At 56.7% G+C, this 21,139-nt stretch overlaps 5 protein-coding genes across 5 annotated transcripts; 2 read left to right on the top strand and 3 right to left on the bottom strand.

Moving 5' to 3' along the window:
• Positions 1 to 646: 646 nt before the first annotated feature.
• Positions 647 to 2,007, bottom strand: B0H18DRAFT_960938 (uncharacterized protein; the record flags this gene model as incomplete). The annotated part of the gene is made up of 7 exons (XM_048043006.1): positions 647 to 1,096; positions 1,267 to 1,327; positions 1,437 to 1,555; positions 1,601 to 1,662; positions 1,726 to 1,753; positions 1,812 to 1,912; positions 1,968 to 2,007. 7 exons carry the CDS (start codon positions 2,005 to 2,007, stop codon positions 647 to 649), a joined length of 861 nt encoding a protein of 286 aa, XP_047885551.1.
• Positions 2,008 to 8,036: 6,029 nt separating this feature from the next.
• B0H18DRAFT_960936 (uncharacterized protein) lies at positions 8,037 to 8,827 on the bottom strand (the record flags this gene model as incomplete). Its single annotated transcript, XM_048043005.1, has 3 exons — positions 8,037 to 8,378; positions 8,428 to 8,612; positions 8,662 to 8,827. 3 exons carry the CDS (start codon positions 8,825 to 8,827, stop codon positions 8,037 to 8,039), a joined length of 693 nt encoding a protein of 230 aa, XP_047885550.1.
• Positions 8,828 to 11,408: 2,581 nt separating this feature from the next.
• Positions 11,409 to 12,039, top strand: B0H18DRAFT_960935 (uncharacterized protein; the record flags this gene model as incomplete). Its single annotated transcript, XM_048043004.1, has 3 exons — positions 11,409 to 11,607; positions 11,663 to 11,879; positions 11,937 to 12,039. 3 exons carry the CDS (start codon positions 11,409 to 11,411, stop codon positions 12,037 to 12,039), a joined length of 519 nt encoding a protein of 172 aa, XP_047885549.1.
• Positions 12,040 to 12,517: 478 nt separating this feature from the next.
• Positions 12,518 to 15,632, bottom strand: B0H18DRAFT_1126998 (uncharacterized protein; the record flags this gene model as incomplete). Its single annotated transcript, XM_048035240.1, has 6 exons — positions 12,518 to 13,021; positions 13,079 to 14,502; positions 14,554 to 14,736; positions 14,804 to 14,940; positions 14,997 to 15,421; positions 15,471 to 15,632. 6 exons carry the CDS (start codon positions 15,630 to 15,632, stop codon positions 12,518 to 12,520), a joined length of 2,835 nt encoding a protein of 944 aa, XP_047885548.1.
• An 842-nt stretch (positions 15,633 to 16,474) lies between these two features.
• Positions 16,475 to 19,705, top strand: B0H18DRAFT_889665 (uncharacterized protein; the record flags this gene model as incomplete). Its single annotated transcript, XM_048041278.1, has 9 exons — positions 16,475 to 17,128; positions 17,182 to 17,363; positions 17,413 to 17,575; positions 17,624 to 18,164; positions 18,199 to 18,408; positions 18,461 to 18,572; positions 18,625 to 18,796; positions 18,842 to 19,397; positions 19,449 to 19,705. 9 exons carry the CDS (start codon positions 16,475 to 16,477, stop codon positions 19,703 to 19,705), a joined length of 2,847 nt encoding a protein of 948 aa, XP_047885547.1.
• Between the last annotated feature and the right edge of the window lie 1,434 nt (positions 19,706 to 21,139).

Raw genomic sequence — 21,139 nt, 5'->3', positions numbered from 1 at the left:
CATCTTCCCAATGCGAGTGCGAGTGCGTGCGAAGACCTTCTGAACATCGCGTCCGACGGTCCACCGAGAAGGAATCCAGTACTCGGGTCGCCCCGTCTTCATCAGGCTCTGAAACGCACGGTCTTCGACGATCGCAAACGGCCGGTTGCTTTCTGCAACCCAACGAACAATCTCCGCCCTGGTACGTATTATTAATCTATGATCTATCACTGGACTCATGGATGTGATGCAGTCACATACCTTGTCTCTGCGCGTGTATGTTGCCGCACCGAGTAGGTAACTTTCCCTTTTCCGGTACGTGTAAATGACATCGTCAGATCCCCAGATCGTAGATATTTCTTCACGCCCTCGCGCGCCTTTGATGCGGACCCAGCGCTGTCAGCACAGCCCATCGCTTCTTCGCCGAAGCACACCTTGACGTGCTTGCGAAGGTTACCAGTTGAGTGCCTATCCTTCTTATCCAGCCAACGTTTAATCGAAACATCGCAGCCTCGGTTCGCACAGTGGAATACATGGGCGCGTCTGCCCTTGTCCTCATCAATGGTGACCTCGGCCTTGTAGAATGCGTAGACGGGGGATGTCCATTCCTTGCTTAGGCGCGCTGGGAATGGGCGAGTAGTAAGTACAATGTTTGTTGCAATGCTATTCACTTACCGAGTTCCTCCTCAGGTCCCTCCTGATTCGGATTCCGTGTCACCTTCTTCGTGTTGCCGTGTACATCGACCTCGATAATCTCGTCGGTCTCGCTCCAGTCGTCTTCATCGGCTATATCGCAGACACTTGTGCGTCGGCTGGGTTGTGTAGGTGCTTGATGACTCTCGGAAGCTTTGTCAGTTGCTGACGACTTCTCTGCAGGTGCTGCTGGTTCCTCGAGCGAGTCGAGCCCATTGCTGATGCGTGGCTCTCGCCTGGCAGAGGGTGCCGAAGGCTTCTTCGACTTCTGTGGAGGCTTCTCGGCCTCAGCTGCGCGGAGCTTTGCTGTTGGGATGCGCATGCGTTTCCCCATATTGGGGGATATCTCCGAGCTTTCGGCAGGACGTTTTAAAGACATGAGGACCGTGACAATCTGATAGAAGCGAGAAGCTTTGTTGCACAGCTATGACAATTATATGGGAACTTCGTGTTTGTGGCACAGTTATGTGCTATGTAGGTTAAATGATAAGGTTCCTTGCCACTCGGAGGCTGCCGCGAGCTCGCGCAGACGCTTCGTGCCCACGGGTACCAGTACGGGTATGCGGGTCAATGAAATGAGACCCCTACCCTTACCCGCGATGTACCCCTACCCTGTACCCTGGCGGGTTTTCGGTACCCCTGCTCTGCCCTAGAACTGTCCGTCGGGTTCGGAGTCGCTGGAAATGGGAATGGGCGAAACCTTCCGGCCGCGGGTTCGAATCGTCTGTGCCCGGCGGTTCGCCGGGGGCTGGGGCATCACAAACTGTCGAGGAGGAGTCAACGGCACAGCCCGTTCATCCTCAGAGATCACCATAGCATCCTTCCCGGACCCCGTATCCACCCCGGTTGTTACTGGTATACCATCCGGGGTTGTGTCCTGTACCTAGCTGTCAGCCCCGAGTAATTATGTCTAGTGGGTCCTGCTCACCATGGCGTCCGCATCGCGCTTGGGCTCAATCGTCCTGGCCCTAGTGGGTATGACAAACGGCACTAGAATACATATTACAAGTCAGTATTTGCTCCACAACCTGCACCAATGACCATGCGACGCACCTATCACATCATCCCCATCGCTGTCGTCCTGAATAGGTTCGCCCGATGAGTGTGCCGTGCCTAAGCTATAGGCAAGAGAAACTCACCGAATCCGTGACGTCCGGGTCCTGGAGCTGTTCCGCCGGGCGAGCACACTGCTCCGCATCGCCCGAGTGCCCATCCGCTGGCGCGGGTGAACCAGACGATCCTGCGCACCGAGCCGTTAGTGGCAGCTCGCATGTGCATGTAGCACTGGTACATACCGTCTCTTTTCTTCATTCTTGCGATCACCGAGGTCGACATGGTGGTGGTAATTGATAGACCTTGGTTCAGATCTCATCAGTGAGATCGATCGGATGGCCCGCGGCGCGGCTCAGCCACAGACCACGTGTTTGTGGCTGCATTCCCACCGTCGGCTGCTGGCGCTCGGCGCTTACGCGTGGCTCTTGAACTTCATCTGCATCTCCCGCTCTTCTCTCTGTCCTCGCCGCTGAATCGCTTTCCCTCACCGCTCGTTTATCATGGCGTCAACAAGCATCCCCGGTCCTACCGAAGACGGCCCGAAGATGGTGACGGAAGCCCAGTTCAAAGGCCTGATGACCTTCTGGGAGGGCAAAATCGCGGGAGTGGTGCAAAGATGGCGGAGTACGGCACCGGCCGAAACAAAGGAAATCAAGAAATTAGTGAGTGTCTGTCTGTTCAACCATAGCGCCAATGCTCACCTTCGGGTCTTGCAACAGTGGAAGAAGCTTCACAAATGGGTGGTGAGTTTGTCGTGTGATTCATGGTGTCCGCGTGTTCTCACAGGTCGGCCAGACCGAGGCGAGCTCTGCCGCGGTCATCGCGGACGGTAACCAGTGGGAGGTGTACGTGCCGCCGTTGGTGATATCCGCCATGGAGGAAATGGCAGCTCCGGCGGATATTGACCTGTATCGACGGTTTGCCCGGATCAAGCAGAACGACCCAAGAATAGCGGCAAACGATTGGTTTACGGGGTCCCACGAGCTTCCTCCCGATGACAGCGAGCCGTCGCTTGTCCCGCCCATTCCCGCCGCTCCCCGCCCGCACCCGGGTGTCGCTTTCGCCCTCCCGCAGCACGATGGCGACGACATGGAGGTCGATGAGTCGGGCGAGCCGGAAATCAGCCCAAGGCCCACCTTGCCCCTCCCTCGTCCCCACACGAAGCCCGCGAAGACGGCGGCAAACCCGTCCAAACCCGCCATCCACGGTGCCGGTGCGGCGAAGAACACCAAGACGAGCGCGTCGATCAAAGGGAAGGGCAAGGAGCGGGCCATCACCATCGACTCCGATGCGGACGACGACCGGGAGCCTCAGCAGGTGGTCCCGAAGGCGAAAAAGGCCCCAAACAGCAGACCGCAGCCAAAGAGGCGGGTGGTCAGTGTCCCCGAGGTGGAAGTTGACAACGAGCCGGAACCAGCCTTGCCGAAGAAGCACACGATGGCCGCCACCAACGCGAAGGGAAAGAAGCGAGCGGTCAGTATCGCCGAAGAGGAAGAGGACGACGAGCCCGAACCGGCTGTGCCGAAGAAGACGACGATGGCGGCCAGCAAAGGGAAAGGAAAACAGCGAGCTGAGAGTGCGGTCGCGGAAGATCAAGGCGAACAGGCCCCACAGAGTAAGTCGCAAGTCCCCTATGTCTAACGTTCATCATTAAGATGTTCGGCAGGTGGTGTCAAGGTTCGGCCCATCCTCAAGAAGGCAGTGTCGGAGATACCGTCCGAATCCGAGCCGGATGTGACTCCAGGCATGGACCTCGAGGACCGCATCGAAAGCGCCCTCGAAGTCGACGATTACCGCACCCTCGTGAAGATTTGCAAAGCCGAGCGCGCCCGGTTGAAATTGGCGGCGTTCGATTGGGCGGGCTCGAAAAACAAACGTCGCGAGAATTGGATTCGCGTGATGGTAGGTAATGTATCTCTGTTATCCGCCCACTCATCTCAATGTGTTTGCAGGACACGAAGTGCCAGCGGTGCCATTCAATGCACTGCTGGGTATCGAGTGACCCCAGGAAGGCGGCTACGACTTGCGACGAGTGCTTCCGGAAGCATAAGCCCTGTGTCGCCTTCGACGCGGACGTCCCAGATGAGACGGAGGACGGGAAGTCCGCTCACGATCACGCACTCCGTCGGCGGTGAAGGCGAACCCTCGGAAGCGAGCCCGATCTGTGTCCGTGGCGTCAGTGGCGACGGTGCCCCCCGACACTGACCCTGATGGCGGGGCGGACTCCGACACAGCGTCCGTCGCAAGCACGTCTTCCCGAAGAAGCACGCGCATAACCCGCCGCCCGTCAAAGCGGCCCCGCATCGTGTCCGAGCCCGTGAAGCAGACGCGCGGAAGGTCGAAGAGCAAGCAGAGGGAGGTAACAGTAGAATTCGACCAGGCTGATCTTCCGAGCAGGAGGTCCCCGAGTCATTCCGCTGGACCATCAAACAGTGGAACCCAAGGGGAGCGACCGCGGGTAGTGCCGGCCTACATCGGTGTACCTCCAAATCGTGAGTCCCTTGCATTTGATGCTTTTGATCTCGGCTGACAACACCTAGGATTTGGGTCCGGGAGTTCGTTGGAGCAACATGAGGAATTTGTGGTGCTGGAATCGTCGAGTGCCATCTCGCGGGAGCTCCACAACTTGCGACAGGAGAACGTTGAGCTCCGACACAAGTACGATGAGCTCCGGCGTGACTTCGACGACTTGTGCGCACACCTCGGTGTCGGTGGTAGGTGTTCCCCGATCACCAGTAGCGACTAACTCACCATTCTGTTCCAGACTGGGTCCAACGGGACCGTATGTCGGATGGTGTTGGGGGCCCATCTAGCGCGTCCGGATCTGGTAGCCATCAGGATCCCCAGCGGGTCGAGGCGAGGTTTGATCCCGAGCCATTGCCGGGCGTGCCGCCAATCCGCACCACCATCGACAATGACGTTGACATGGACGAGGAGCCGGTGGCTCCCAAGGCCATCAGGCTCTCCATGCAACCCGACGACGCCGTGGCCGAGGAGCTCGACATGGGTGTGGAGGAGGAGCCGAAGTTGGCCGGTGCTTCTGGTAGCAGTCCGCTGGCGATCGACAACGACGCCGATATGGATGAGGTCCAGCCGGGTCCCGGCGCCATCACCCTATCCGGCCAGACGAACGAGGCCGAGGCGGACGGTGTCGACATGCGGTCGGCGGAGGCATCGAAGATGGGAGAGGGTTCTCCGAACAGTCCCTCGCGGGGTTTGACTCCGTATGTAGTGACGGCCACTCCCCCGGGCACTGGCCCGAGAGCCCCAAGGTCTCCCGCGCGACCACAAAGTCGCCGGGCCTGGCGGAGGCCAACGAGGATCGGACGGATGAGGTCCTCAAAGACGATCAATCGTGCCCGGGAGCGGGATCGGAGGTGGTTAATCGGTCCATGGCAGGAGACGGTGTCAGCACCAGTCCACCCCCGGAACCGTCCGAGGCACCTCCCCCGCTTCCCGCTGGGCCCGGCGACGTCTCGGGCTGCACACCGAGTCGCGAAACCAGTGTAGACGATGGGGCACAAGCTTATCCTGATCCGATGACGAACAGCTCGCAAAGAACTGTGCCCGAATCGACACAAGAATCCATCGCCGCAACGCCTGATGCTCAGGCCACAATTGACGACACATCAGGTTCAATGCATGTAACGTCCGCAACCTTAGGTGCCAAGCCTGCCGAGGCGTCGGATGCGGTGAGTTGTCCGCATTTGGATGTCGCCACAGGCACTGACGACGGATTGCAGGCGGGTGCATCGCCTGACCATGGCGATAGCGACGGGGCATCGCATTCAATGTGTTTGCCTCAGAATATAAACCCTCAGGTCAACGTCAACAGCGTCGCACAGCTGAACACACGGGAGGAAGGTAGCGGTGGGGAATACCATCGCCGTTCGGCCCCGCGGAGAATCGAATAGCAACGCGCCTCAGCTTCGCGACTCACCCCCGCTCCCAAGGTGGACAACATTGAACGACGACGGTGTGGAATTGGGGAGTGAAAAGGACGATGTGCATCCAGCGGGTACGGGCGCCGAGCATTTGTAGACTTACGATTGTAAAGTAGCATGTCATTTTGATGAGAATAATGACAGACAGGTTTATACGAGTGGGGTATGGAAGACATTCATGTAAGATGGCCGAGTGTAGGCTGCCCAGCTATTCACAATGACTGCCCGAGCTCCGACGCCCGAGGTCGGACGCCCGAGGTCGGACGCCGAGGTCGGACGCCCGCTGTCGGACGCCTGAGGTCGGACGCCCGCTGTCGGACGCCCGCTGTCGGACGCCCGCTGTCGGACGCCGATAGATCGTGCTCACTGGCTGGTGGCATATTGTATGACTTAATGTTGATATGGAAATCCAATCTGATTGGTCAGATTCATCGGACGATCAAGGCACGGATGTGCTAGATCTGACCACGTGAGACTGGTTGCTTTCCTACCCAAGCTATTTGTAATACATGCGGCTCTTGTCCGCAACTCCATTCCACTCATTGACGACACATTCCACCTCCGCTCCGTCAATTTCTGCCACATCCGTACCATGACATCAAAAACCTCTCCTCATTGAACCATGCTGGTCGCCCTCAAGCTGCTGACCCACTGGACGGGTTTGAAGGTGCCATGGAAGTCAATGGTGTGCTTTATATGTATGGCACCCAAATCGAGAAGGGGTAAGGGAATCCAAAGATCCCCGTTTTCAGGATGGCATACAATGCGGCAGCTTGTAAGACACTGCTTAGTTTATTGAGACATGCATTGATATGTCGTTTTTGACTTTCAGTGGAAGGCCGTGGAATCTCTCACTGTAATTTTCAATTTTTCACACCAGTTCCAATTGCTGATAGTGACTCCAGTTCAACATCACGGATATCTTGCGATCGGCGACCGATAGGATTGGTTGGTGTATGTGCCTCCCATTGCCATTTCCGCCATGGAAGAACTTGCGAGCATGTGTCGGGCGATTACAAGAGACGGATGGACCGCATTACAGTGGATGACCCAAGGGTGTTCGGAAGCGGATGGTATTGTGCGACCCCGCCGCCGGGCATGTCCCACATGGCCCGGTCATCGATATGGCTGCGCCCTCTGCGTCTTCAGAGCCGGGTGCGGCCCTCAAGGTGCCCCCGACCATGGGTCATGCTCTTAGCGGAGCAGGGCAATCCGCGACGGCCTCAGGGCCTGCCCATGGAGTTTCCTTCGTGCTCCCTCACATCGGCCTTGTTGCAATGGACGAAAATCAATCGAAGGAACTTGATGTTCGCCCGACACCTGGTCATTGGGGCGGAATGGGCAGGGTCGTCAATGACACCACACTGGGAGTACCTGCAGGAATCGGAGAATGACGCGGACCATGATGTGAGTAATTGGAACAATGGATCGGTCGATGATATTAACTGGGGAACAGCAGGCGGACAGCATCGATACCAGCGAGGAAGTGGACGATTGGAGGAGCTCGTGATTCCGAAGGCTGGGAAGGCAAAGGGTCGGCGTCGGGCGGAGGCCTGCAATCCATTGATGACGATAATGAGTTGCATGGCCCTCGTGTTCCGAGCGAGCGTGTTGCGAATGGTCAGCAGCCGAAAGGAAAGCAGCGGGTTCAGGCTTCGATGGCGAGCTCCTCAGGCCCTAACAATGCAAGCGCAGATGGGTGCCTGCTACATTGGAGCGCTCCCGCGAGTAGGTCACCTCGGGTATAGTCAATTGCCGATCGACTCATTTGAATGGGTTCACAGGGCATGGTCTTCGCCTGATATGAAAGTGTACAGGGAGTCGAGCTGTTCGAACCGCGGCCGATGTCTCGCGCGAAGTGCATGACCTTCGGCAGGAGAACACAAGCTTCATGCTATGCACGACAAGCTTCGTCTCGATTTGGGGGCACTGCGACAGCGTCTCATGACAGGGAGGCAGTCGGATGGATGCCGTGAACATGGTACGATAGTTAATGGGTCAACATTTCGCGATTGTTTGTCCATGTACGGGTGCGGACTAATGTCATGATTGTTTGCCGAAGCTTGATACATGATGATTACACTTAATGACATCGCCTCTTCTTGCTCAATCCTCATCCCTTGCCCACGGTCCGGCATGGGGTGTCCGACATCGGGCGTCCGAAAGCGGGCTCCGATATCACATTGCCGCCCGCCGGTGTACACGATCGCTTTCGTGCCATATGACGGATACAGAGTTGTCATACATGATTCGACTTGTCTGGCCATTTGGAACTGCATGTATACAGGCCAGTGAGTTCAACTACACAAGGCTGTGAAAACATCCTACACATGCAAGCAGGCTTGATTATTCATTGTCACATGTCATCTAAGCTACGGAACTCTGTGTAGTCATGGGCAAATACTCCGTATCTTCCATGACAGGGTGCTCAGCCTCCCTTGCATACCAGTCGTCTAGGTTGCGCTCATTCGCCGCCAACGCCGAATCCCAGAACCGAATCTCCGCCGAGATGTACTCCTCCATGTATTCGAAGTTCGCCTGTAGTGCGGTGACACACTCACGGAGAAACTCGATCTCCTCCTCTGCTGTCAACACTTTGTGCATCGTGCCGCCCTCCCCTCGCTGCCCGTAGCCTGGGGGACTCTGTGGAACATGCATTACGAGGGCGGGAGCGTCGCAGGTTAAGCCGGTACGGGCGCGCCCAATGACCTATCGGGAGCAACATTAAAGGCGATTCCACTGGGAGTACAGAACGAACTTGCCTCCTGGTGTACCGGTTCTCCGCCCGATCCCTCGCAGTGTGGTCCCCCTCGCATTCCGCAATTTGCACCTCCAACATCTCGTTGATTGCGTCACTCGGGCTGGCCTCCGCTTCAAGCGTGTCACGAACTTCCGTACGAAATGCGGAAAGTGATACACCATCCGGAGGCAAAAGTGCCGTGCCTATTTAGTTTGTAAGGATGGAAATCGGTCCACAATCGCCCACACATACCTTCTCGACCGCGTGCTTCGCGGATGTCCATTGCGACATCCGGTGGGACCTGGATAAGTTGATCGGGCTCTCGGATCGCTTTGGGGACCACTATATCACCCAAACGCGACAGCGCTGCTTTGCCCGATTCCTCCCGGCCACCCACAATATCCCAAAAGCGGGCCATCGCGTCCGTATGCCCAGGGCCATCTGCGTGTTCTCGTCGGAAAGCCGCTTGAGCCCAGTCACGAGCGCGGCCATGCACTGAAGAAATAGAACATCAGTGGCCTATACCATGCTGGACGCAGTGTCATGGATTACCATTGATTTCACGAGCTCGTCGTCCATTTGGGGTGTGCTTCCGTCGGCTTTACTACCGACTGCTGCTCCCTTTACAGACGGAGCGCGTAGTGTAGCAGAGATCATCGTAGTCTTGCGCGGTGGGGACAGCCATAGCAACAATGTTAAAGGGTGACGAGGAATCTGAGTGGGATGTGAGATGAGAGGAGATAGCAGGGCTCATGATGAACCTGCGATCACGCCTTTGTGGCTGCTTTCCCACACCCGCCAAGACCACGTGCATGAGGAACCACTGCCGTCCGACATTGGACGCCCGACATGGACGCCCGACATCGGACGCCCGACATCGGACGCCCGACATCGGAAGCCCGACATCGGGTCCTGGCTTGGGCCGTGCGGATACCTCCTTCCCTCCATTCTGTTACTCTGTACACCTTTCTTTATGTCGATGTGTTGGTCGGCTAATCATCATTATCTATATGAGGCAAACATGCATAGGCAGAACAATCTTCGAGGGCACTTGGAGTATTAATCGTCATCCTCGGACTCGACCTCGACCTCCTCCTCGTCCTCTCCTCCTCCTCCTCGACCTCGACTTCTTCGTCGCCCTCCTGTCTCGTCCTCTTCCTCCTCGTCCCGATGCTGCCTCCACCCGTCGTCGCCGCCATCGCTGCCCTCAAGGCCCTGGCCATCGCCTTCATCGTCCTCGGGATTGTCGTCGCTGCCATCGGCCTCGTCACGGTCCCCTCCGCAGCCACAAGAAGGCCTCGGGAGTTTCGATCATCTCCGGTGAAGACGCGCGTGAGCGACCGCGTTCGCCTCGCTGCGCTGCACAAGCTGATCGATCTGGACCCGGAACTTGGGGTCATAAATGCTCCCACTCTCCTTACCTCCATTCACACCACCGACGAATGCCCAACCATGCCGCCGCCACGTCGGTTTGGACGGATCCACGCAGCCTCCGTGCCAACGATGGCAACACCGTAAGGGAAGTCGGCCTGTGTTGGAGGAATGTCGACGGCGATGCGCATGAGGTAACCCTTCAGCTGAGTCATGATGGCTTTGCGATGGGCCGCTGTCGGTGTCTTCTCGCCCTCGTCGAGCGAGCCTATTTCAACGACGAGGCGCGGTAGCTCGGCCTTCAGTTCGTTCGTACCGATCTCGAGACCGTAGTATGACGCGACGACAAAGTCTGGCAGCTTCGTGCCGCTCTTCTGCCGCTTAAAGACCAGTCCTCCTGCAGCCGGTGAGTTCGGATGCCAAGTAAGGGAACGACCGACCAGTACCAGTGTAGTCAGTGTCACGGGTGCACCGTGGCTGAGGATTGGCCAGCAATGGCCAGCTCCTCATTGCCCCGGCGGCGATGAAGAACGGTAAGAACGTCCTGACCTGGAACGGACGGGCGAAGCGGTTCTTGCGGCTTGACCATGTCGTGCCGGAAACGCACGGAGAGGTACTTGTTCCAGGCTCCGTAGGTGGAGTACTGGCTCGACGTAGGACATGTGCGCCAGTGGTTGAATATCTGTCGGAGGCGATCATCGAGGTCGACGTGTCCATCAAAGGAAACCTACAGGGTGTTAGTGTTCTTGCCCGCATGCGTCCGATGCATCACTGCTCACCTTGCTCATGTTCGTCGATGCTGCACGAGTGTTGCACGTCGGCTGCTGCTTTAACAACAATGCGCAGATTCTTATATATGGATGACATCGGGCTTGCTCATCACCCGGGGGTGTGTATTTCGTTGTATGGTGCTCCAAACATGGGAGTACGAATGCAATGTCTATCGGCCAATGGTTTGTCTCCGAAGCAGTCCGCGGATCGACAGCATATCATGGATGTTTGCCTGACTCATGCAGAACACAACACTTGGGGTTCGGACAACGTTATCCGGCTTCAGAAAACGGGCAAGAGACATGCTGAGTGAATACAATGACTCATTGCCGTGGTTTGTCTCTCATGCCATGCGGAGTCCACACCCAAGTTCCGGACAGAGAATCACTTATCACTGTGTTCGCAATAGAGACATATCATCGCCATCGGAAGCTCAGTGAAAGTTCCCGCCTTTTGTCCGCTGTGTTGCGGAGCATACCTCACATGTCCGAACTCAGTTAGGCATGTGCTACCGAACGCTCATCAACTCAGGCCCCCGGGTTATCGGAACACGGCAGAAGAATACAGGATCCTTGACATTGTCTGTGAAAGCCTCGCTCACACGCCCGAAGGCAGTCTGACATCTGCCACCGAACGCCTACTGCCGCAGGCCCCACGATATCGGAACACGGGAGAAGAACACAGCGTGGGCATTAGTCACGTGATTGTCTCAGGCACAGTGTCAGGGCATCATATTATCGATCCCGACTGCATCTTATCTGTTAACGGCAATCGTACAAGCAGCAGCCACACAGAACCAAGTGAGTTCCATGACACACTGGCAAGCGTTCACATCGACTGACTTATCCATCCCCAGGATGGGCATGATTGGGGGCTACATACTGCCCGAGCGCAGTGTCCACAATTTCTGGGTGAAGAAGTGGGGTGAACATCACCCCGAGGATGCCTTGGAGGACGGAGAGCCCGGAGCCGACGATGACGTCTCGCACGACATCGTCTACTTAATCGATTGGGTGCGCTCGCTCCCCGAGACTCACCGTGTTGCGCCTGTGAGCTGTGCGTAGTCTGACCAATTTTTGGATGTGTTGTTGACACCCCCCTGATAATTTAGGGCTCATCGGCAAGCGCGGCCTCACCGCCGTGATTATTACGGCATGGGAGGATCAGAAGCGACACTTCCGTCGCATCCTCGAAGACAAAGCGCAGGAACGGCTGCGGGACACATTTGTCCAGACTGCCAATGAGGCCGCTGGGCACGATGTATTCGTCGTGAACGAGTTGACGTACTTCAGTATGTCCGAACAATATCTTGTCCTTCCCCTCGCGATGTGAGTCCCGTCTGCCATGGTGTGATCGCTCCGAGTTATTGACATGCAATTTAACAGGTGCTTTGAGCGTCCGGGAGCCGCACGCACCCTTCCCATCCAGAGTGCCCACGAGAGCAATGGGGCCCGCAGCCGTACCCGCGATATGCCACGGGTCGGTTGAGCAGTATATATTAGTTTTCCGCCATGTTGTACCCTCTACGCGTTGTACGATATAGAACACTGTGCGATGGAATGATGATTGGTCCGCCAGTGGCAAAGTGATGAATGCATTGATGCCGGATAATTGTAGGAATGCAAGGAAAGAAATCTCATGGGTGATGCACAGTAAGAGCAGGTGTCCCGTGGGAGACGCCCGATATCGGACGCCAGAAGTCGGACGCCCGAGGTCGGACGCCCGAGGTCGGACGCCCGAGGTCGGGCGTCCGAGGTCGGGCGTCCGAGGTCGGGCGTCCGAGGTCGGTGCCGAGGTCGGATGACCGAGGTCGGATGGATGACCAAGGTCGGATGACCAAGGTTGGATGACCGAAGTCGCATACTGAGTGAACATTTAGTGAACAGTGAACAGAGTATGCCATTAACGTCTATTCTCTGCTGTACAAGCATGCGTACATATGTTATGACATACGTACATGGACATTCTACCGCCGGCGAATTCTTTTCGTAGGCCGAGGCTCCGCCTTCGGTGAGCCATGTCCCTCTTTACGCCCACGCTTCCTCATCCTTGCGCCAATTGCAGAGGCATCCGAACCGGTCCCCGGCGGATGCATCAGTCGCTTCGTCCGCTCAGGAACTTCCCGCCATTCTCTAGCCAGTGCCTTGCATGCATAAAGCAGGCGCTCCTTGACGAATTTGTGGTCGTGGACCGTGTGGAGAACGTGGTCCGGCAAGTTATACTTATGGCGATTATCTGACAAGGCCATTTCCAGATCCTGCAGTAGCATTCCGATCGTCAGAGCGACGGTCAATGCCTCATCAATACTGATTGATGTGTCCTTCATGCTTGTGGTTATCCTGGTAAGCCACGACTTGAACGATCTGATCTCGGTCGCGTTCGTGTGGGCCGCTGGCGGGCAATGAGATTTCTCGTAAGACCACATGCCCCATTCCCAGCTCTTGGTGGTATGCCAAGATCCGGCATGTGACTGCCAGGAGACGATTCCTCAGCATGTAAGATTCAACCCGTTGTTGTAAATGCTTACCAATGGCGGAATGACTTCCAACAGCGCACAGTAGTATTTGCTCCTTGACAGTTCACGGAGGAAGCGCAGGCGATCGACTATGTCGTCCCTCATTTTGGCCGGAGCGCCTTCTTCTATCACGGCTTCCTCCCCAGCCTCGTGTGGGGCCGCCGACGATGCTGACGGCTTCCGATCCACGGCCTCATGAGCAGCCGACGCCGCTGAAGCCTGTGTGTCAGCCATGGGTGAACCAGTCGTCCCGGAAGGACCTGCGGAGGCTGTCCGAGCTGCCCGACCTATCGTATTCCTGGACAACGCCTTCCCGGGCAAGGAGTTTGCCAATACACCTGTCTTGCCCACAGGGACGGACTGGGCGGCCGACCCACTTTTGTGCTTCACGGACGAGGACGCAGACTGTGATGGGTGGGATGGGCCGGCACCGGTCCCATCCCGCCTACGCAGACGGGGCACGACCCTTGGTGGCGGACATGGCGAATCGGACCGCGGTTCGGGGCTATGCTGCTGGGCTGGACTGCTCATGCGCTCGATAACTAGACCAGACATCAACCTCAAAGGTGCCATTCTTCCCTTTTTAGGTCCCAGCCCCACTGGACGCTGAGGTGGTTTGGGACTAAAGAGATCGGATGGAGGAGGGATGTCAGCTCGTTGTTTGCCTTTGCGATCCACTGGGAGCAAAGGTGATGCGGGGCTCGAGGACGACGACGGAGATGGCAGTCCCGCGTCCGTGGCAGGCAGAATGTCCGAATGCGGGCTGTCCTTTACCGTTGACCGGATCATCTCGTGGCCCGAATCGTCATATGCTAGGGGCGATGGGGAGTGGTCTGGCAAAGGCCGCACTACTAGCTCTCCGCTCTTGTGACGGGGGGGCGGCGGGGTAGCGGGATCACTTCCAGTTGAGGAGCTCGAAGATGTCGATGACGAGGAAGAAGACGATTTCTTGTCAGGTAGGTCACTTTCGCTGGCGACGTCCGTGTCACTACGATCGGTGTCCGACTGGCGTTCATGAAGGTTGTCCCGCTCGTCGTCTCCATCGGAGGCCTCACTCCGTTGTGCCAGGGGGACACTCACAGGCTTCGAGCCACTTGGACGCGAGCGGCGACCCTTCGGATGGGGGGACGATTGACGCCGAGGTCGTGCACTCCGGGCAGCACGACGGGCAGCTGTCCGCGGCTCCTCATGTTCCACAGACACGATCTCGCTTTGATGGTTTCGGTAGGCAATGAAACGAATGACAAAGGCAAGCCGTGTGGAGGTAGCCCTTGTCCGCCAGTGTGCGATGATGGCGTCCACCTCTGCCTGCTTCATGTGAGAGGGTTCTCGAAGGTTGACGCCGGTTGGAAGGGACCCGGCCTCGAGAAGCTGCTCCGAAGATGCCTGGAGGGCGACCCAAGGGACTCTCAGTTTCGGCATTTTTGTATACGCCACTGTTGCACTACTGTCAGTACCTGTTGATGTCATATACATCTCATGCTGACCGTAATGGAGCCGGACGAACTCCGAAATGAATGCCTTCTTGTTCCGTAGATTCTTGAAGCACTCGTCACCGTGGTGCGGCATACAGGGAGTGTCGTCATCGTACATCTCCCAGTCAATCTTCGGCACGCCCCGCTTACTCGCCCTCACATCCGCATCACTGTCCTCCGATACGTCCTCGCCCGCTGGAATAGCGAAATCGCCCATGAGCCACCCGGATAAGCCAGGAAGTGGTGGAGGATATTCACGTACCAAACAGTTTGTGCCCATAGTCCTTGAATAGATCTCGGAACCCGTCCGCACGTTTGTAGTCAGGGTACATATCCTTGAATTTGACCCGACCCGCTGAGCGCTGGGCGTTGGGGTCGACAAGGTCGTTGCAATCAAAGCTGGCGGTCGTGGAATGATGAGATTTCATGGAGTCAATTACAATGTTGGTACTCACTCAATTAAACACGGTTTGCCTTCCAGGGATTTGTAGACGGCGTGGACGAACACGCGCATACCGAAGTTCCTCCACACGTAGTTTGCGAAGTCTAACATGACCGCTTCGCTCTTCCGAACGATGTTCCGGTCTTGCAGCTCGTGAGGTTGACCTTCCGAATTCCACCGGACGGCCTCCTCCTTGTATTCCCGTTGCTTCGCCCGAGGCAGACTGTTGGCAAGATTCCGCAGCTCCTTTTGATACGTCGCGAGGAAGTCTTTGTCTCCGTGAGTGACCCCGGTCGAAGCCATCTTCTCTTCCAGTTCCGCGGGCATGTGCCATGCCACGACACGGTGCCAGTTCAGTCGTCGGCCGAACGCGGAGGGCCTATCTTTCTTCTTCTTATTCTTCACAGGAGCGGTATTGTAAAACCACGCCCGGACAGCCTGAGTGTATATGATGCAATGTATACACACGGCACCAAATTGGACATACCTTTTTCGCCCCCCTCTTCAACGCCCTTCCAAGGTGGGCCTCCAATTGCTCGACTGCGCGTGCCCGGACATCCTTACGGTCATCCGAGCTGCCCGCCTTCCATTCGGGCAGGAAGCTCCGCAGGATCAGGAGTTCACCTGGAGTGTAAGATGTTGCTGGCATGGTGGGTGGAGAGAGGCAAGGGGACAGCACAAACCTTGCCAGCTGTGCACGGCACCTGCCATGCATTTGCCTCATGGATGTAGGCGCCCGGTAGCTTCGCCTCGCTTAGTATGTCACAATATCTGTGAATTGTGGTCAATGTCGGGTGTCCGATGCCATGAAAACTGCCCCACATTAGCGTACTGGCAGCCAGCTTTCCACAGACACCAATCACAGCATATGCCCCTTCCCTAGAGACCATTTCCGAGCTACTCCGAAAGACCTAGCCGAGGGTGTGGTGGCCTCATGGTAAACACGTTTCTGGCAGAGCCATTGGCAAAGTCTGTGTCGAGCGTCCTTGTCCACTGTCCACCTGCTGCACGATGGCGAAGACAAGGTCAAAGCGACGATGCAGCTCCCCAAAAGTTGACGAAGTCGAGATACAACGGAAGCAGACATCAAGAGGGCTGGCGACACGCCGCGTTGTCCTACCGGATGATGGCCCATCCACACCAAGCTCGTCATCTAAACCGTCGGCACCGACAGCGGGTCAGTCCAAGGCCTCCAAACCATCGGCACCGACAGCGGCTCACTCAAAGGGCTCTAAACTCTCGGCACCGATGGCACGTCGGTCGAGGGGCCTTTGGACACCCCAGTCAACCGTCGACCCGCCCGATCTGCAAGCCGGGACTTCCACTCCTCCACCTCTCCCGCCGCTTCCAACACACCCACAGCGCCGTGCACGGGCCCCAAAGGTGCGCGGCAAGCTTGTCAGCATGTCGCCGAGCCAGCTAACATCTGCCTAGTCACAACCTGACATGCTGTCCGCTTGGCTTCCACACCGGGATGCGTACTTGCAGCACATGTACGCAGCTCACGCCCCCACGAAACCCGATGATACCGGCAGCTCGACATGCGAAAAATGCTCGGCTGGCTCAGCAGAGTGGAAGTGTCTCTCTTGCTTCGGCCGGCCGGTGTTCTGCGAATCCTGCTGCCTGCGGGAACACGCCCGCCTGCCATTCCACCGTTTGGAACGTTGGACGGACACTTTCTGGGTCCCTTCCTGGCTTCGCTCCCTAGGCCTTCAGATCCACCTTGGTCACGAAGGCTCTCCCTGTCCGTGTGTTGAGCACCCCGACAATGAGAGTGACTGGTCGGACGACGAGTCCTCCAGTGAGTCCGAGAGCGGTGAGGAGGACGAGGAAACCCTCGGGGATCCGCTTCGTGATGCAGCTGGGGGTGAGCGGGCTCCGGAAATGCATATGACAATTGTCGATACGTCCGCCGTCCATTTCCTCCGGGTCGAATGCTGCCGTTGCCCTCGGGCGGAATCAGTTCGTGGTCAGCTCCTCCAGGCCGGGCTTTACCCAGCAAGCCAGCTGAATGTCAAAACGTGCTTTACCTTCGACGTACTGGACGACTTTCTGCTTGACAATCTGGAATGCAAGACATCCGCGATGAACTATTATCGCCGACTGCGCCGGAAGACCAATCCGGCCTTCCCGCATCGTGTGCCGGTAAGTCCAGCCACCCGTAGGGATGGTTCACCGTATTCATCACCACACTGCAGGATCGCTATGCGGAATTCATGCGTGCCACCAGACAGTGGACTCTGCTCCGGGCTATGATGCAGTTCGGATTTGGTCCGAAATGGCGGGGGGAACCGGGGACTGGCGATCTTGCACTATTCTGTGCTGCCTGCCCCCAGCCCGGAGTGAACATTCCGGACGACTGGGACAGTGACCCGAATGCGTGAGTGGCCGGTCGGTCCTCAGTCTGCGGGATTTGACCGGATTGACAGGTACATTTACGCCCGTGGTTATGTCATGGATGGCAACTTCTCCGCCGAGCATACGAAGATGCGGAAGCCGGGCAACGATGTTCCGCTTATGCCCGGGAAGGCGTTCATGGTGACGGATGATGAATTGGCTCCCCATTTGAAGTCATCCACGGACATTAAAATGGTGGGTGCGGTGAATGTTGTGTTGCGAGCTGAGCTGATTGAGTACAAGAAACCGACATGCAATGACCACCAAGCTATCGCTCGGGCCAATGCTCATCGGCACAAATTACAGTCTACCGGGATTGGGGCAACGGCTTGCTCACGCCATGGATGCTTTTTTCCACATGGCGTTGTCAACTTCCAGGCCGGTGAGCGGCAGAAGAACATGGATTACACGCTGTCGGAAGCTATGAGTTACCGATCGGACAGCATTCGGAACGCCATTGTGCTTTACGACGTGATGTGCCAATATGGAGTGCACCTCCCAAAACGCTTCAAGGACGGTCCGTGTCTCCGGATGCCACGCGGCCTCACGCTTTACCTCGGCATCGGCTTGTTCCATGTACATGGCCACCAGTCGAAGTGCCTGCTCCGGCACGCCCCAACGTTCATGCGCGGCGCGGGACAAGTCGATGGGGAGATCGTCGAAACACTGTGGTCTCCATTGGGTAAGGTGTTTGGAAGTACTCGGACAATGGCTACATCGCATAGGCAAGAAACTCTCGACCGCCATATGAACGACTGGAATTGGAGGAAAATGGTGTCAATAGGTGCGGCAATCACATCGGCTGTCTGGCGTTATAGGGTCTTACACAGGTGCAGTCCCAGCCCTGAAGAAACGCATTGCCGCCAACCGGTTGCTCCTTGAGAGCTTCCGAGAGGCGCTGGAGGATCAAGAAGCCGGGATCGACGATGAAATCCTCGCGCAATGGATGTCAGCGGTTGCGGAAGCCCACAAAAAACGTGTGAACGATGTATCAGTGATGGACAAATTTGAGGTTCAGGGCCAGCATGGTAAATGTCGGCCAGCAAACATCGTACAAATGCTTGCTAATGCGTAAAGTAGCACCGTCAAGAGCAGAAATACAAATAACTCTGACTGAAAACGAAGGTGATAACAACACAATCGTCGGGTCAGCCGAGTGGATGGTTGAGGGGATGAGGATTGAGGATTCACAGTGGGTATCTATCGTTCGGTCCCCCGACATTGGATGCTTACCACTCCGACAGAATTGCGCTGCAGCGGGTCGTCAGGGCGTATGGGGCAAAGACAACGGCGGAGCAGCGTCTGAATATCGCCAAGCAGAGGAAGAGGCTCGAACTCCGGATCGAGCGATTCCTACGGAAGGGAGAGGAGATTCTGTGTACGAACGACTGGGAAGACGGCCGGCAGCATACCGAGGTTATCGATGACAACGGGGACCTATCCGATTGGGAGGACATGCAGAACAATGGCACAGCAGCCGTCGGCCAGAATGCCACCGGAAATCGTACAGCTCCTACCCCGAAAGCAAGAAAGCGAGATGGAAGAGAAGCGGAGTGGCGGCCACTGTCACTTCCATCCTCCTATCCCGCGAGCACGATCTTGACTGCGGCAGTGCAGCCGTATGCGAAAGCTGAACTGGAGCTCCGAATTGGCCAAGCAAACGACATCTTGCACCAATTGCGGATATTGCTGAGTCAAAAATCGTTTGTAATGCGTGCCAAGGTGCGCGATGCCAAGTCTCAGACTCGGAAGACTCGGGCATGGGCGGATGTCCACTCGGTTCAAAAAGGAGTCGAACACCATGCCCGGATGTATAGGAAGGTGCGGCATGCGATGACAGCGCTGGGAGCACCACCTGCGACGATGCGGAAATACCAGAAATTGGTGCCCGACGATCTAAAAATAAGCACAGCAGTTGTAGAACCGAACCAACGAGGGCAGCGACACACCCGGCTACCGTGGCTATGGACGACTGATGTTCAAGGCGATATGAGTGCAAGCGAGACGATGACGGAATGTAAGCAGGTCACCGGTCACTATATGTCTGGGGACTCACAATTCGGCACAGTACACCGTGTGCATTGGTTCCGAGCACGGTCACAGTTCGAGCGAGCGGAAGAAGAGGACAATATCCTGCGCCGGGAGTTGGATTCCGTGCGGAGGTACTTCGATTACGAGATGACAAGGTGGTCGGGTCATGCCGCCCACCGGAAGAGTGGAAGGTATCCTGGGTATGCGGAGGTGTGCCGTCAGAGACAACATATGTACAAAATGCTCCACAAAGATGCTGACACTGCTTATGGTATCATGTACCTCGGGCGGTAATACAACCAGAATTTTCAAGCACTTGTTTGTCGCTGTGCCAATCTCTCGACACATCTTATGACCACCATCGGGCGTCCGACCTCGGGCGTCCGACTTCGGGCGTCCGACCTCGGGCGTCCGACTTCGGGTGTCCGAAGTCGGGCGTCCGAAGTCGGGCGTCCGAGGTCGGGCGTCCGCCGTCGGGTGTCCGACATCGGATGCCTCGTGGTGGGTATGTCCTCCTTGGCTGCCATGGTGCAATGCGGTGGCAAAGGGTCACGATTTAACAATATATTGTGGCGTAATATAACCGAAGATGTCTATCGAGCTACAAATCGACCGTCAGCCAAGTAGTCTTCTTCACCTTCGCCCATGTATGCACTTGGGGTCTAAGGTAGTAAACAACGCACAGCCTCTCCCTGTTTGATCCTGATACGGAATGCGGGATCAAGGAGCCGGAGAACAACGCCGCACACCCCCCAGCATACTGTAAGGTCAGGCCGAGGGTCGGGAGCTCCAATACCGTGTCGTCGTCACCCCCAATCGTTATGAGTAGATCGTACCAATCCTTTGCGGACATCCTGTCCACATGGAGTGGCGTTTGGCGGTTGGTTATAACCGACAATGCGTTGAATGGATTTCCCCACAGGGGAACGACCTCCGCAATGTCGGGGCAAGACTGAGTTGAGGCGAGGGCCGCATAGCCCATGGCGTGTAACTCCGGATGGATTATCCGAAGCATGCCTCCGATGAGGGCGTGCTGCTCCGCCATCGCTCGCAACCAATCCCGACCGGGAGAATGTTCGTCTGATAACGTCGAGGACACCTGTGGCGGATATGTAGTGCCCTGGGAGAGACATCATTAGTCCGGCACTGCTGGTGCTCAATGCTGCATACCTGGTGACCTTGCTGGTACCAACCCGGGGAGAAAGATATGCACCCGGGATCCAGGCTTTGCCATTGTCCGGTTGCCGCGAAGTTGTCCGGGTGATTCCGCCATGTTGTCGAAGCCTGCCCACGAGACTTTGCGAGCATCGGATTGAGTAGGAATGTATTCTGCCATATCTTGACCTGAACAGGTTGTTAATTAGCATCCATGGATAAGCGAGGAAAGTATGACGCTCGCCTGCTGCTCGGCCGTCATGATGCCAGGCAGGTACCAAAGCAGAACATGGCCCGCTGCATCGACGACGGTGACCGGCTGTGTAAATATACCGTCGCTGAATGGGAGGGGTGGGAACTTCTTCATGGCGGCATGCAAGCGCGAGATTGTTCTCTCGGAAATCTCGGCCGGAATAGCTTCTGCATAATCCTCTGCATTCCAATCTACGAGAACTTGGCCTTGGAGTGAGCCTAGGCTTGCTCCCACGAAATATACTATACCGACATCGTCGGAGGAAGGCTTCCGCAATAATCTCAACCATTTTGCCTGCCTGGGCGATCATTTCCGGATTG

This window comes from Fomitopsis serialis (genome assembly GCF_022376445.1).
Source record: "Fomitopsis serialis strain Sig1Antser10 chromosome Unknown B0H18scaffold_228, whole genome shotgun sequence".
Lineage (NCBI taxonomy): Eukaryota > Fungi > Basidiomycota > Agaricomycetes > Polyporales > Fomitopsidaceae > Fomitopsis > Fomitopsis serialis.
The sequence above is the reverse complement of the archived record's forward strand: the minus strand, read 5'-3'. Positions and strand labels throughout refer to the sequence as shown.